Here is a 17,357-nt window from a genome sequence, read left to right on the forward strand (position 1 = left end):
CAGCCTTCCTGCTCCTCTGATGCTGCTTGGCCTGCTGTGTTCATCCAGCTCTACACCTTGTTATCTCTAATGTTGTAGGAACCCAGGTTCAAATCCTACCACAGCAGGAGGTAGAATTTGAATTCAATAAAAATCTGGAATTAACAGTCTAATGATGACCATGCAAACATTGTCGATTGTTGGAAAAACCTATCCCACAGTGCCTTACGGAAGGGAGTGACAGGATTTTGACTCAGCAACAGTGTAGGACCAGCGATATATTTCCAAGTCAGGATGGTGAATGGCAGATGGTGGGGTTCCCATGTATCTGATGCCCTTGTCCTTCTAGATGGAAGTGGTCGTGGATTGGGAAGGTGCTGCCTGAGGATGTCCTTTAGGGAAGGAAACTGCTATCCTTGTATGTGACTCCAGACCCACAGTGATGTGGCTGACTCTCAATTGTGCTCTGGGCAATAAATGCTGCTTAGCCAGTGACATCCTCATCCCGTGAATGAATAAAGGAAAAATTAAACTCCTGACGTGGGCTCTCAAAGACTTCGTGAAGGCCCCTAGGCTTAAGACAGATGATCCATCACCTCCAGGCAGGGGAAGCAGAAGAATGTGTGGAATGGCCCAGTGGTAGGAAGCCTGTCCGCTGATCAAGAGCTAATGGGTTGCCCTCTTGAGGTACTGAGAAGTCGTGCAGGTAAATCCACAGTGCTGTTCAAGAGCATGTTTCACAATTTTGCCCCAGCAACAGTGAAGTAAAGACAACACAGCTTCAAGTTGAAGGCTGAATGGCTGTACTTTGGCTCCTAATGTGTACATTTTGTCATTTGCATAGCTTTCCCAATGTTGCACACAATGATACACCAAATGGCCTTCATTGTGTTGTATGATTCCATGGTGTCTCACTGAATTTATTTCCACCAGTATTTTGTTGTTTTTCCCTTGTTGTATCCAGGGTTACAAATCCTAAAAATAGCATCAGTCTCACTGCCTAGAAAATATTTTATTCATTACTTTCAATCCTGTATTGGCGAATGATTCAAATGTTGTTCAGTTATTTTATCCTTGCAAACGTGATACTTATTTAGTAGTGCTAAGACTGACAAGTTCAGTTTGTGTTCTGTATTTTGTTTTAATCTAATACTGTGACATATAGGAGGGGAGGAGCCATAGTAGTCCTAGTCTCAGTGAAAAGCTGAACAGTCATGAATTCCTGATTTAGAAAGGAAGAAAAGTCAATTTTAATGGAAGAGTTTTATTTCAGGATTCCAACAAGCCCACATTATTAGCCCATTCTAAACCAGTTGGCCAGAGAAGGTGCTGGGTCTTTGCTTGAACAGCAGAATGGCTTTTGATTCACTTCAGAGAAGATTTGCCACTCTTCCTGGGTGTCTTATCATATGAGCTTCCTTCTACAAGGCACAAGTCAGGAGTGTGATGGAATAATCCCCACTTGCCAGGATGGGTGCAGCTCCCAACAACGCTCAAGAAGTTTGACACCATCCAGGACAAAGCAGCCGCTTGATTGGCACCACATCCACAAGCATTCACTCCCTCCACCACCGACGCTCAGTAGCAGCAGTGTGTACCGTCTACAAAATGCACTGCAGAAATTCACCAAAGATCCTCAGGCAGCACCTTCCAAATCCACGACCACTTCCATCTAGAAGGACAAGGGTATCAGATACATGGGAATCCCACCATCTGCCATTCACCATCCTGACTTGGAAATATATCGCCGGTCCTACACTGTTGCTGAGTCAAAATCCTGTCACTCCCTCCCGTAAGGCACTGTGGGTCTACCTACAACACATGGACTGCGGTGGTTCAAGAAAGCAGCTCACCATGACCTTCTCAAGGGGCAACTAAAGCAATGAAGACTGGCCCAGTCAGTGACACCCATGTCCTATGAGGGAATTAAATAAAAATAAATAAAATAGAGTGACTTGATAGAGGTGTACAAAATGATCAGAGCTATAGATAGAGTGGACAGCCAGAGACTTTTTCCTAGGGTGGAGGTAGCTGCTATGAGGGGGCATAGTTTTAAAGTGAGTGGAGGTAGATAAAGGGGAGACGTCAGAGGTAGGTTCTTTACTCAGAGAGTGATGGGGGTGTGGAATGCATTGCCGGAGAGGGTAGTAGAGTCGGCCTCATTAGGGGCATTTAAGCAGCTATTAGATAGGCATATGGATGATAGTATAAGGAGGGGTGGAGGTTAGATAGACCTTAGATTTAGGGTAAAAGGTCGGCACAACATCTTGGGCCGAAGGGTCTGTACTGTGCTGTACAGTTCTATGTTCTATGTTCTAAACTGCCCTACCACCTCTCTCCCCAGCCTCTATTTCATCACTTCTGTCTTTTTACAACAGAAGTGATCAAAACACGCAATGTTTCAATGCCCTCATGATCTTTCCTCCAGCGGGGTGCTGAAGATTAATTTTTAATTTCTGAAAACTCCAGAATAAGCATACCTACTTCAGAAAGCATTACAATTCAGCCAGCATGGGCTAGTTTCACAGGCAGGCAGGGTTGTGTAGGCAGAGCACATTCCCTTATCTATCAGTGGAGTTCTTGCAATAATCTAACAGTTTTTCATGCCTGTTTTATCCTGGTGCCAATGACGATTTCATTTAAATCAAATTCCATATCCATCTATAGTGGGCACTCAGCTTATATCCACTAGATTACACACCCAGTGCCATAGCTACTGAGGTATAGCTCAGCCCACTCTCCAGAACTGTTTCTGAATTAAAAATTAATCTGCTGGTCACACAACTGCAATCAACCTAGGAGAAACACTATAAAAGCATTCTAAACTCTATTTGAGTGCTTTCTTAACTGTGTTTACAATAACAAGGTTAGAGGGGGTGGGGAAGCCTTTTCTGATCAGGTGGCATGGTTTGAAGTGGGTAGTGGTGCCTCCAGGGATAAGTCCACTTGGAGTTGGCAATGGTACAGCTGTACTGCAGTCTCAGACACTGTGGCTACAGAGAAAACTAACTTCAGAGACTTTCCTGGACCTCCCTCCAAACACAAGGTAGCTCAGACAGTGAAGACAGCAATGGGTTACCGCATCCTTAGAGGTGGAGAAATCAAGGCAGAAATTGGAGCAAATCCATTGAAATTTAAACATAATTGTAAAACCCTCCTTAGTTGAGCCTGAGCTCAGTGATTGACCGTTATCTAGCCATTTACAGTCACAAAGTCAGAGATGTACAGCGCTGAAATGGACCCTTTAGTCCAAGTCGTCCATACCCTAGATACCCTAAATTAATCTGGTCCCATTTGCCAACATTTGGACCATATCCCTCTTAAACCCTTCCTATTCATGTACCCATGCAGATACCTTTTAAATGTTGTATTTGTACCCACTTCCACCATTTCCTGTGTCAGTTCATTCCATACACGCACCACCCTCTGAGTGAAAAAGTTGCCCTTCAGGTCCCTTTTAAATCTTGCCCCTCTCACCTTAAACCTATGCCCCCTAGTTTTGAACTTCCCTGTCCTGGGGTGGTCTTTACCCTATCCATGCCTCTCATGATTTTATTATCCTCCATAAAGGCACCCTCAGCCCCTGACACTCCAGGAAGAATAACTCCAGCCTATTCAGCCTCTCCCTATAGCTCAAACTATTTGGAGGTGAGTGTCTCAACTTAGTGGTCCCAATGGTGTTTTATGGACAGTTGGGAAAGTTGGGACAAAGCACAGAATTCAGTTTGTTTGACTGTCATCTGGAAAAATGTCCTGTCTGTTGGGGCTGCCAATTGAATGCATTGATCTCACATCAAAACTTCATGACGTGCATAAAATGTGAAACCATCATGCTCTCTGAATCCACGTACCAATGCTTCCCAAACCATTCCACTCTGGCCCCATTTCAAGGTTTGAAACATGTCATGGCCTCTCAGTGAGAAATGAAAGAGTTGGTTGTAGGGGCCGGGGGTAGAGATGAGACTGTGTGTGTGTGTGTGTGTGTGTGTGAGAGATGTGAGGGTAGGGGCCTGTCAGAGACGGAGCTGTGGCACTGATGCACCTTCATCCCCAAATATGTTAGAAGCTAAATATTTATTGATAATGCTCACACCTCTGGTAGGTGTTGATAACGTCTCGTAGAGTGGAGAGGAAGTTGGAAAGGACTTTTCAAGAGTTTTCCAGGTTTTTTTTTGCCTGTCTGAGCGCATTTACAGGTGGGATGAGGTTGAAGGTGGGACATTGGTGGGAAGTGTGTTCTTCAAGGCTGCGAATTTACATAAGAACATAAGAACTAGGAGCAGGAGTAGGCCTTCTGGCCCCTCGAGCCTGCCCCACCATTTAATAAGATTGTGGCTGATCTTTTTGAGACTCAGCTCCACTTACCCGCCCACTCACCATAACCCTTAATTCCTTTACTGTTCAAAAATTTATCTAGCCTTGTCTTAAAAACATTCAGTGAGGTAGCTTCAACCTCTTCACTGGGCAGGGAATTCCACAGATTCACAACCCTTTGGGTGAAGAAGTTCCTCCTGACCTCAGTCCTACATCTGCTTCCCTTTATTTTGAGGCAATGCCCTCTAGTCCTAGTTTCACCTGCTAGCGGAAACAACCTCCCTGCCTCCGCGTTATCTATTCCCTTCATAATCTTATATGTTTCTATAAGATCTCCCCTCATTCTTCTGAATTCCAATGAGTATAATCCCAGTCTACTCAGTCTCTCCTCATAATCCAAACCTCTCAACTCTGGAATCAACCGAGTGAATCTCCTCTGCACCCCCTCCAGTGCTGTATATCTCTTCTCAAGTAAGGAGACCAAAACTACACACAGTACTCCAGGTGTGACCTCACCAGGACCCTATACAGCTGCAGCATAGCCTCCCTGTTTTTAAACTCGATCCCTCTAGCAATGGTAGACAAAATTCCATTTGCCTTTTTAATTACCTGCTGCACCTGCAATCCTACTTTTAGCGATTCATGCACAAGGACACCCAAGTCCCTCTGCACAGCAGTGTCCTGCAATTTTTTACCATTTAAAACATAGTCCATTTTGCTGTTATTCCTACCAAAATGGATGACCTCACACTTATCAACATTGTACTCCATCTGCCAGACCTTTGCCCACTCACTTAGACTATCTATATCCCTCTGCAGACTTTCAGTGTCTTCTGCACACTTTGCTCTACCACTCATCTTAGTGTCATCTGCAAATTTTGACACACCACACTTAGTCCCCAACTCCAAATCATCTATGTAAATTGTAAACAATTGCGGTCCCAACACTGATCCCTGAGGCACATCACTAGCCACTGACCGCCAACCAGAAAAACACTCATTTACCCCTACTCTTTGCTTTCTATTGGTCAACCAATCCTCTATCCATGCCAATACATTACCTGTAATACCGTGCAACTTTATCTTGTGTAGCAGCCTTTGGTGTGGCACCTTGTCAAATGCCTTCTGGAAATCCAGATACACCACATCCACAGGTATGCAAGTAATGTCCTCAAAGAATTCCACCGAATTAGTTAAACATGACCTACCCTTCATGAACCCATGCTGGGTATTCCCAATGGGACAATTTATATCCAGATGTCTTGCTTTTTCTTCCTTAATGATAGATTCAAGCATTTTCCCCACTACCGAAGTTAAGCTAACTGGCCAATAGTTACCTGCTTTTTGTCTACTTCCTGTTTTAAACAGTGGCGTCACATTGGCTGTTTTCCAATCTGCGGGAACCACCCCAGAGTCCAGTGAATTTTGGTAAATAATTACTAGTGCATTTGCTATTTCCCCCCATCACCTCTTTTAGTACCCTGGGATACATTTCATCAGGGCCAGGAGACTTGTCTACCTTTAGCCCCATTAGCTTGTCCAGCACTGCCTCCTTAGTGATAATGATAGTTTCTAGGTCCTCACCTGCCATAACCTTCTTGCCATTAGTTTTCGGCATGTTATTTGTGTCTTCCACAGTGAAGACCGACACGAAATAACTGTTTAAGGTCTCGGCTATTTCCTCATTCCCAATTATTAAATTGGCCTTCTCATCCTCTAAAGGACCAATGTTTACCTTCGCCATTCTTTTACAATTTACAAATTTATAGAAACTTTTGCTGCCTGTTTTTATATTCTGAGCCAGTTTACTCTCATAATCTATCTTACTTTTCTTTATAACTTTTTTTGTGGCTTTCTGTTGGCCTTTAAAGATTTCCCAGTCTACTAGTTTCCCACTCCTCTTTGCTTTTTTGTATGTGTTTTTTTTTTCAATCTGATACTTTCCTTTATTTCCTTAGACATCCATGGCTGGCTGTCTCTTTTCCTACAGTTCTTCCTTAACACTGGAATATACTTCTGCTGAGCACTGTGAAAAATCGTTTTGAAAGTCCTCCACTGTTCCTCAATTGACGCATCATAAAGTTTTTGCTCCCATTCTACCTTAGCTAACTCCTCCCTCATTCCTTCATAGTCCCCTTTGTTTAAGCACAGGACATAGGTACTGAATTTAAGCTTCTCACGCTCCAAGTAATTGGCAGTAAGTAATTCACTCCCGGCTCCCCAAAGCCTTGTCCGGCATCTAAAAGACTCAAGTCAGGAGTGAGCTCTAATACTCCTCAGCTTCCTTGATGATTACAGCTCCAACAACGCTCATGAAGTTTGACGCCATCCAGGACAGAGCAGCCCACTTAATTGGCACCTCACCTAACCCTTCAAACACTCACTCCCTTCTCAACTGGCACACAGTGGCACCAGTGTGTACCATCTACCCCAGCAACGTACTGATGGTCCTTTGAAAGCACCTGCCATGCCTGTGACTTCTACCATCTGGAATGACAAGGGCACATGGGACACCACAACCTGCCAGTTCCCATCCAAGTCTCACACACCATCCTGACTTGGAACGATACAACATTCTTCAGTGTTGCTGGGACAAAATCATTTAACTCTCCCCTTAATAGCACATAGACTGTGGGGGTTCAAGGTGTCAGCACATCACCACCTTCTCAAGGGCAATTAGTGATGGGTAATAAATCTTAGCCAAGTCAGCAAAGCCCACATCCCAAGAATTAATAAAAACTGCTTGAGCCATCACGGTGTGTGAGGGTTGGATTGATGCAATCTTCTTCTGTCCATGGATTTTGTGTTCATTGATAAAAGGTAGGTCCTTCGTATGTGGCAGCATTTTGTGTGAAACTGCTCCTGATTGAATCTTATTGATGGTTGACAATTTGAACATATTAGAGCTGTATATTTCTGGAATTCCTCATGGACCAGCAAGTGCTGTTACTTGCACCAAGTGGTAGTCTCCAGCTGAACATCATGAGCGGGGGGTTGCTAATTGATGGATTTGGTGCCTGAGGTGGGATCTATTGCTTGCCTGGCTTGGACTGTGTTATGTAATTTGCCAACTTTTAACCTTCACCAGTCTGTTGGGGCACTGAATTCAGCAGTAAGAGGATGATTCCCTCTGAAAGCAGTCAAAACCCAACAAGTGCTGACACTTCATTTCAGGCAATTCAGTCAGAGAGTAAGGCACTTACTGATCTGCTTTAATTACCTGCAATAGGTATTCCATGAACACAGCATCATCTTTGGATATCGCCACCCAAGGAGCACAGCAACTGATTGTCTGTTCAGCCTTTTCCAATTGACAAATGAGACTGTGAATATCTGGACCCACTTCCTACCAACCTGGTAAGTGCTCACTGAATATGACACTTGAGCAACACAGAGTGGGCATGTATTTATATCCCACTTTACACCATGCTGGTGAAGCCAGTAGTACTTTGTAGGCAAATGTGGTAATCCATTTAGACATAGTAAGGTCCTTTTAATGGCATTGTGACCAGTTACCCTGCTTCACTGGTGTTGGTTTAAAGGGTGAATGTTGGCATACGCACCAGGAAAACTTTGTTTTTAAATAACAATTCCTCAATTTCTTCTTAAAGACCTCAGTGCCGCGCTCCCTCAGTGCCGTGCTCCCTCAGTACTGCAAGACATGGTAACATCCACACTTCCACTGGAAGGTGCAAATTAACATTTTCACCAAACACAAGTGTTTGATAGTAACTACATCCAACAGGAGAGAATCTAACCCTCACTTGTTGGCCTTCAATAGAATTAACACCACTGCATTCTCCATTATCAATATTTCTATTGATCAGAAATTGAACTGGACCTGTCGTATAATTACAGTAGCTACAAGAATGGTCAGAGACTAGGAATACTTCGGCGAGTAATTCACCTCCTGACTCCTCAAAGCCTGTTCACCATCTACAAGGTACAAGTCAGGAGTGTGATGGAATACTCCCCACTTGCCTGGATCAGTGCAACTCCAATCTGTCAGTGCACCATCCAGGACAAAACAACCCTCCTTATTCAGCACCTCATCACTCACACCTCATCAACATTCACTTCCACCACCACCGACACACATTGGCAGCAGTGTAACTATCTACAAGATAACTGCAGCGATTCACCAAGGCTCCTTAAACAGACCTTTCTAAACTCCACGATCGCTTCCATCTAGAAGGACTAGGGCAGCAGATACATGGGAACATCACCACTCCCAGCAAGTTTCCCTCCGAGCCGGAAATATATCAACATTCCTTTGGTGTCATTGGGTCAAAATTCTGCAACTCCCTTTCTAGCAGCATGCTACATCAAATGGACTGCAGAGGTTCAAAAAGGCAGCTCACCACCACCTTCTCAATGGGCAATTGCAGATGGGTAATAAATGCTGGTCCAGCTAGCCATGCCCACATCCCATGGCAAAAAAAGGGAAATCTCCCACTCTCAAGGACATCCTTCTCTAAAGAATTGTGTATTTGTCACAGGGTTAATGCTTGTGAGATTATCAGTCCATTTATTTTATAAATAGAGTACAACCAGGAGCAAACACAAAGATTTAGTCTCACCAGAGGTTACAATTATTTACATTAAGATAGATTACCTACCTAAAGATTAATTTGTTAAATGGTAGCTGGTAATGAATTGCTTTCAGAAGTAGCATACTGCAGATGCCGGAAATCTGAAACAAAAATTAGAAGGTGATGGGGAAACTCAGCATGTCTGGCATCATCTGTGCTGAGAAAAACGTCAATGAATGCTTTGTGAGAAAGGCTCGTGACCTTTTTCAGAATAATGAGGTGTTCTCTTTTGAGACCCTGATGGAATATTTGTTCCTTTTTACTTTGTTCCATCTTACTTTGCATTTTTTAATTAATCTTAAGGGGAGATGGGACAGGGAATGTGAACAGATGTTCAAGTTGCAAACTGGAACAATTTGTTTCAATATTTGGCAGCCAGTATCAGATTATTTATAGTATTACAATGTTCTGTTTATAATGCCTCAGCAAAGTTGTGGGAGTGGTCATATAGCGAACATCGTAACTTATTCTTTCACAGCACGTTCACAAAAGACTTGCATTCACATAGTACCTTACCCAACCACAAGACAACTTCCAAAGAAGGGTCAGACCGGACTTGAAACATTATTTCTCTCTCTGCAGATGCTTTCAACTGGCTGCATTTCTCCAGCACTTTCTGCTTTTTAATTATTGTTTCAGATCTCCAGCATCTGCAGTATCTTGCTTTTGCTCAAATGCATAAGGCTAATTACATATTTTTGAAATAACACCTAATCATTAAAATGAAATAAAATTTACTGTTGCAATGTAGGAATCACAGCTGGAAAATTTCCCACAGCCAGCTAGTACTTTTGAGGGGTAAAGATTTGCCTGGACACCAGGGAGAGCTTATTCTCTTCCTTGAAGCAGTGCAGTGGGATTTTTTATGCCCAAATGAGGGGGCAGATGGAACTTTGATTTAACATTTTCCCCAACAGTCAGCATCACTGACATTGCAGCACTCCCTCAGTACTGCACTGTAGTGTCAGCCTGGGGTATATGCTCAAGTCTTTCGAGTGGGATTTGGAGTTGGGGATGGGAAATAAGTGCCTGCTTTGCCAGAAACTGCCACAGCTATACAGCATGGAAAGAGGCCCTTTGGTCCATCATGTTTGTGCTAGTCATCAAGCATCCATCTATTTTAATCCCATTTTTCCCAGCACTTGGCCCTGTGCTACTCAAGTCACACTTCTTCTGTTTCTCGGGGTGAGTGGTAACCCTTGGACCTCACTGTAACAAACCTCACTGTAACCGAGAACTACTGGGAATGTCTTTTCATTTCTCAAACCATCCAGCCTTTGAGCGATATTGCTAATGAGAGGATTTTCGACCAGTGCTGACCCAGTATGAACCCTTTTGATCTAAACTTACGTCCGTGTTATTTTAAAGCAAGTTCCAATGTATTTACCCTTAGCAGGATAACAGCACCAATTGGAACAACAGCTTAGTGCCTTGTTTGCACAGGACAATCTTAACTGTAATTTCTTTTCTGGTGTCTGCTGGGGTTTGAGCCAATGCCGGATTTTAAATCATTTCATTTTAGATTTTGTTTTAATTGAGGAGATGATAAAGCAATGCTTGTATGGATGGGAGAAAGGAAGAGGTCACGTTTGTTAAAAATCCAGTAAGAAATAAATCTCCTGCTCACACTCACATGACATACTAAGTTACATAGCATTTGTCGCACAGAAACAAAGTTGGTTTGGTTTGTTGGCATGGAGACAGAGTTACAAGCCTGGGTTAGGGAAGTGGAACTTTCTCCTGGATTTCCTGGTTCTAAACATTGTAGTATAATGTGATTCATATAAATCACGAGGATGTGACTAATCACGTGATTCTAATCCAGAAGACAGGAGACACCAGTCTATAATGAGCATGTGGTGAGGGAGGTCTTAGACACAATACTGGATAGCTTCACTTGATATTAGCTATGGGAAATGCAGGGTTACAGGGATAGGGTAGGGGGGTGGGTCTGGGTAGAATGCTCTTTGGAGCGTCGGTGTGGACTCAATGGGCTGAATGGCCTGCTTCCATTTGTGGGATTCTATGAACCTACCACACGCCAATGTAAATAAAGCAATGTTATAGTACATAAGGAATTCAAGAGCCATACTTAAACATAGGGATTAAGTAACCTCATGGATGGTTCATGTGCAGGCACCCAGAGTCCAAAATACTCCCAACCAATATCTCTGTCAGGCAGAAGATACAGAAGCCTGAACACACGCACAACCAGGTTCAGGAACAGCTTTTTTCCAACTGTTATCAGCCTGTTGAATGGACTCTACCTCAAATAAAGTAACCTGCAATGTAACCTGTATGCCTCTAAGTCTTTTTGATTTATACATCCTTTGCTTGCTGTGATCTGCCTGTGCTGCTCGTAAACAAAGCTTTTCACTGTATTTTGGTAAACGGGATGATAAAATCAAAATCAAATCAAAAATCAATGTGCTAGTGACAGCATTAGTTTAAGGTGTATATATAAAGCAACACCATCCAGAGAGATCAGTTGGAAGGGGCATCTGTGTTGGGAACTATTCTGAGGAAAAGCAATGGATTTTTTTTTCCTGCTGTCTCAAACAGCATTCACCCCTCAACCAACAGCCAAATTAAGCTGATGTGCTGGTCGTATATCCCTTTGCTATTTGTGACATCTTGCTGTGTGAAGATTGCTCCATTTCCTACTGTACATCAATAAAACTTCATTGACCTGAAGTTTTTTAGGACATCCTGGGGTCTGACAGGCACTATATAAATGCATGTTCTTCCTTGTGGGCTGGGTCAGCTTTAGTGCTGGATTAGGTCTGTATTGATGTTTATCTGGGATCACCCAGCTGGAATGGTCACATGGCTATGGGAGGCAATTGCTATACAATTGCTTTCATCTGTACCATACTCAACCAGAAAACAGGCCAAATTAAGTCAGGTCTTTCTTATCGTGAGTTGGCCCTGAGGTCTCACTTTGCAGTACATCCTCTGACATCAATTTGCTTTCAATCATTTCACGGTACAATCAAGTAAACTCGTTGGTGCAACGCAGAAGGGAGCCAGAAATTTTCCTGAGTGTATGGCATCAGCCAGCAAGCAGGTAAATGCAGGCAATAAATGTCTTGCTAATTATCCCCTTGGCAATAGCATGTATTATACGCCAAGGTTAATGGCTGCTCAGAGTCACTTAGTAAATGTCTTACACTATCCTGTTAACATCATGTACAGGATATTGCAGTCTGGGCTCTGACCACAATGAGTGGTGGGAAAATGCTGCAAAATGCTTGTGCTGTGTTAATCTACATTAACAATAAAAGACACTGAAGACTTCAGCGCCTAAGGGCTCCATAATCGTCTTTGTTAAACGTAACGTGGTTCACACATGATCACACAGGGAATTTGCAAGATTGAGGAATCAAAGGCTTTGGGGCTCAGGGAGATGCAATCATGGTTTCTTGCTCGAAAATAAGCTTCAGAAAAAAAAACCGAATACCTTTCCCCAGTTGAGGTTCTCCATTAGGAAGAAAAGTACTGTTTGTAGAGGGGATGTCAGGTTAGCCCCGCAGTAGTACCTGAATATTCCTATGAGTGGTTTCAAGCAGGTTGAAGGGTGCAGCTGCTTTTGATAACAGTCAATTTAGTTCTGTACTCGTTAGAAAGCAATCTGGCAACAGACAGCATGGAATCTTCTTTACTGTAAATAATTTGGGGAAAACTCATGCAGGAAGAATAAATAGGGCACAAATAGTGACCATCTGTAAACTACCATTACAGAGCCGGCTTTTATAAACAGAGATTTGTCGATACACATAGAATTTATCCCAACTGACCTATATCATACTAATAAAGTTCTAAAATAAAAGCAGAAAGCACTGGAGAAACTCTGGCTGCATCTGCAAAGAAAATAACAGAATTAATATTTGTCTCCTTTCCTCTCTGCACAGATACTGCCAGAGTTTCTCCTGCATTTCCTGACCTCTATCCTTGTTTATACTCTGCACACCTCCTTTACTTTATGTATCTCTATCAACATATCCCTTTCACCTTCAAGCATCTACTCCTTAAATTCACCTTCGCTACTCAATGTGGTAGCAAGTTCCATGTTTTAACCACTCCCTGGATAAAGAGGTTTCTACTGAATTCCTTGGTGAATTTATCAGTGACTATCTAATGTTTAGTAGCTCCAACATGTACATGCTGCAGGCAAATTTAAACACTTCCTCTACATCTGCCCCATCAAACCTCGTAATAATTTTAAAGATCGTGATCAGACCACCTTTCAATCTTCTCTTCTCTTGGGAGAAGAGGTATTGTCTTTTCAGACTTGCCTGATATTTATAAGTCTTGGCATTCCTTGTGTAAATCCTTTCTGCCCATTCTCCGTTCTGTGTTCATTTAGTGAATAGTTCTGGCTTCTGCTGTATTAAAACACATAATTATAAATAAATTGTGAATGAATTTCAGCAGAATAAACATTGACTTAATCCAGTAGTCACGGCTGATATTTCCCCAGGGATGCCCTCTGTTTCTCCAGCCAGAGAATTCACTGCAGAAAACTCACATGGCTTTGTCTTTGAATTCCCATAAAAGATTGACAGCAAATAACTTATTCACAGATAGTTGGCACACAGACAAAACAAAGGCTATATGTTGATCCAGTTTTGTTTTCATAAGATTAGATGGTACCCCCTCCATTCCTGCTTGCTGTTTCATGGATTTCTGTTATAAAGCAGCCTGCCCACGCGAACCCACAATTACAACACTATGATAATTTGAACAAGCTTGGCTGATTCTTAATTATTTATTTACATACAGTGGGAGGGTAACCAATTTTAGATCCCCCCCATCCCAGTATAATGGAAGTTTGCTCACACAGTACATGCTGAGCCACTGAAAACTTTTCTGTACGGGAGCTTGTAATTTCTAGCCTATTATCTGTTTCTCTCTCCACAGACACTGCCAGATCTGCTCAGTTTCTCTAGCCCTTTCTGTAGAAAAAGCTACAATTGGATTCTGAAAAGTGTAAACATTTCAATAAGGGACCAGCTGTCAACATATACTCTGGTACTTAAACAGAAGAAAATCATTGATAGTCCAGCAATTATACTGATCTTACAATTTGTTGCTGCTTGCGTTCAACATGTCTCCTCTGGGGACACTGCACATGCATTTTCAGTCTACACACACTCTCATCAGTTTTTTTCCACAGAAGCCAAATATAAAGCAGCAATTCCAAAATTCTTTCAGTGAAAGAAAATAAAAGTTCACATTTCTATAACACCCCTTTCAGTGTAATGAGAAAATGCTTACAAGACATTAAGAGAGGAATAGATGTGTTGTATCAGAGATTCTAGCCAGTATTCAGTCTTTCGAATGTAAATAAAGAGTTTACAGGACTTTTTTCTGCACCCTTTCTAGTTTCACAACATCCTTCCTATAGCAGGGAGACCAGAATGGCAGGCAATACTCCAAAAGTGTCTGAACCAATGTTCTGTACAGCTGCAACATGACCTCCCAACTCCTATACTCAATGTACTGACCAATAAAGGTAAGCGTACAAAATCCTTTCTTCACTATCCTATCTACCTGCAACTTCACTTTCAAGGAACTATGAACCTGGACTCCAACGTCTCTTTGTTCAGCAGCACTCCCCAGGACCTTACCATTGAGTGTATAAGTCCTGCCCTGATTTGCCTTTCCAAAATGCAACTCCTCAGATTTATCTAAATTAAACTCCATCTGCCACTCCTTGGCACAATGGCCCACCTGATCAAGATCCCATTGTACTCTGAGGTAAACTTCTTCACTGTCCACTACACCTCCAATTTTAGTGTCATCTGCAAACTTACTAACCATACCTCCTATGTACAAATCAAAATCATTTATGAAAATGACAAAAAGCAGTGGACCCAGCATCGATCCTAGTGGCACACTGCTGCTCACAGGCCTCCAGTCTGAAAAGCAACCCTCCATCCTCCGTCTTCTACCTTTGAGCCAGTTCTGAATCGTCCCTGCTAAAGGAAGGATGTTGTGAAACTAGAAAGGGTTTAGAAAAAGATTTACAAGGACGTTGCCAGAACTGGAGGATTTCAGCAATAGGAAGAGGCTGAATTGGCTGGGGCTGTTTTCCCTGGAGCGTCGGATGCTGAGAGGTTTCTAAAATCATGAGGAGCATGGATAGGGTAAATAGGCAAGGTCTTTTCCCTTGGGTGGGGGAGTCCAAAAGTAAAGGTCATGGGTTTAAAGTGAGAGTGGGAAGATTTAGAAAGGACCTAAGGGGCAACTTTTTCACACAGAGGATGGTGTATATATGAAATGGGCTGCTAGAGGAAGTGGTGGAGGTTGGTATGATTACAACATATAAAAGCATGGGTGTGTGAACAGGAAGATCTTAAAGGGATATGGGCCAAATGCTGGCAAATGGGACTAGATTAATTTAGGATGTTTGGTCGGCATGTTCGAGTTGGACTGAAGGGTCTGTTTCCATGCTGTATATCTCTATGACTTATTGAGAGTCAGACAATAGTCACTCTTTGATAAGTTAAAGACAGAGATGCAGCAGACTCTGAGTAGAGACAGTCTAGCTAAGTAGAGTGTCCTTGAGTGCAGTCCAGCCACTCAATGCCCAGACTCATGTTAGGCAGAATCCATTAGGATTCTATAACACAGGATAGAGTCCATTGGAGCTGCATAGTCAAAGGAGACAGGAAGCAGATCACAAACATCCTTCAACAACATCAGGACATCTCAAAATGCCAGTTCAGCACATTTGAAATGTGACACAAAAATAGAAATTGCTGCAGAAACTCAGCAAGTCTGGCAGTATCAGTGGAGAGAAAGAAGAGTAAACATTTCAGAAGCAGTGACTCTTCATCAGAATGATAAGTTAAAATTAATTAATTAGTTATTAATCATTAATAAAATTAGCTAAATTAAAATAAATTAAAAATGACGTTCTAATGAAAAGTCACTGGACCTGAAAAATTAACTCTGTTTCTCTCTCTATAGATGCTGCCAGACCTGTTGAGTTTCTCCAGCACTTTCTGTTTTTGTTTCTGATTTCCAACATCTCCCATTCTTGGTTTTATATTATTATTACATTTGAAATGCATTTACTGTTGTAAAGTGGTGAGCAAGCACAAAGCTAAATTGAATGCATATTTGTTTTTCTGTCTGCACTTCACTTTAATAAATTGAACTAAATTAAAATTATCTCCTTCTCTCCTGCAGGTATTTCCTCTGGAACCTTCTGGCTCTCTCCTACACCCTGGACTTTTGGAATGAAGCCTACACATGGCCTTTCCTTGTTTACATGCTGTCAAGTTGCATCTACCCATTTACCTCGAGTTGCGCCCATACATTTAGCTCGATGTCCACCCGAGCCAGACACATTTGCTTCTTCTTTGACTATGGTGCTCTCAGCCTGTACAGTCTAGGTACAACTGACTCCATTGATTCTAACTGAATGTATAACCAACTTGTGATCATGGGAAGCTGATATCTTCACAGCTTCTCCAATGGTGCCTGTGTTAACTGTGGTGGAAATTTGGCAGCAAGCTGGCCTAACTGCCCACAAACAGGGTCTGCCACTAACAAGACACTCCGAGGAAATTCATCCTCAGTTGCGCTGTTGAAAGAAGTGTGATGGTTTCTGTGTTGTTCTTTCCCCATAGGCTCTGCCACTGTGTATGCAGCCTACATCATGCCAGACAGATGGATCAACACCCCCTTCCACAAGTGGTTTGTAACCATCGCTGTCTTCAACACCATCATTTGCACGGTGCTGTCGTGTTACTCCAGGTAAGACTGGTTACCAGAGCATCACACTTTGTTTGGACTTGTTATGGTGCAAGTTGAAGGAGCCATTTCAATGCTTTTTTTTGTCTTTAGACTAGCCTCACACTGCTTACTGATATGACACAAACATAATTAGATACAAGAGCTTTCAGCCAATTGCCTGAATCAAAATGGCCAGATCATATCATGATACCTACTGGTAAAATCTCACCCAATTAGGTTGTGATCCTGTCCTTGCAGTGACCCTGTTTCATGCAGTGATCCTAACAATTCTGACCCCCAATTGCTCTGGAGCCCAACTGAAACTGTGACCTTGATTATACTTCTCCTAATTAGAGGTCAGCCCTCTATTTAGACCGTGACCATAATTGCTTGATGCTTAGTTTCCCTGGTTTCACTTTGACCCCCAATTTCACTATGGCCCTAATTGGATGAGATGGATTGCCGCTGGAGTTCTCCCAGTTTCCTGCCATCATCCTGATGGAATTCTTGGAAATTGCCAACAGCAGGATTTTGAGAGAATCCCTGCTGACATTCAAGGTGATAAGGACTCTAAAGACCCTGTGCTTGTTGGACTTTATCTCATTTGATCTCCATTTGTTCAAACTATGTGACCTGTCAGATTTGCTTTGGTAGGGATTCCATACAGGGTCACCCTGATTGCCTGACTTAACTTCACTGGGCAGTTGTCCATCTCTCTGAGGTTTA

The 17,357-nt window shown here is 42.5% G+C and overlaps 1 protein-coding gene across 5 annotated transcripts in view; it reads left to right on the forward strand.

The window, feature by feature from the left end:
• Positions 1–17,357, forward strand: part of LOC109935195 (membrane progestin receptor gamma-B) — a 65,008-nt gene that overhangs the window by 24,769 nt on the left and 22,882 nt on the right. For all 5 annotated transcript variants that reach the window (XM_048615776.1, XM_048615775.1, XM_048615777.1 and 2 more), the window contains exons 3-5: positions 7,523–7,650; positions 16,083–16,288; positions 16,526–16,652. In XM_048615776.1, coding sequence (XP_048471733.1) covers positions 7,523–7,650; positions 16,083–16,288; positions 16,526–16,652 — 461 coding nt within the window. The remainder of the gene's footprint in view (positions 1–7,522; positions 7,651–16,082; positions 16,289–16,525; positions 16,653–17,357) is intronic.

The sequence above is a fragment of the Rhincodon typus genome, chromosome 33, assembly GCF_021869965.1.
Source record: "Rhincodon typus isolate 14 chromosome 33, sRhiTyp1.1, whole genome shotgun sequence".
Lineage (NCBI taxonomy): Eukaryota > Metazoa > Chordata > Chondrichthyes > Orectolobiformes > Rhincodontidae > Rhincodon > Rhincodon typus.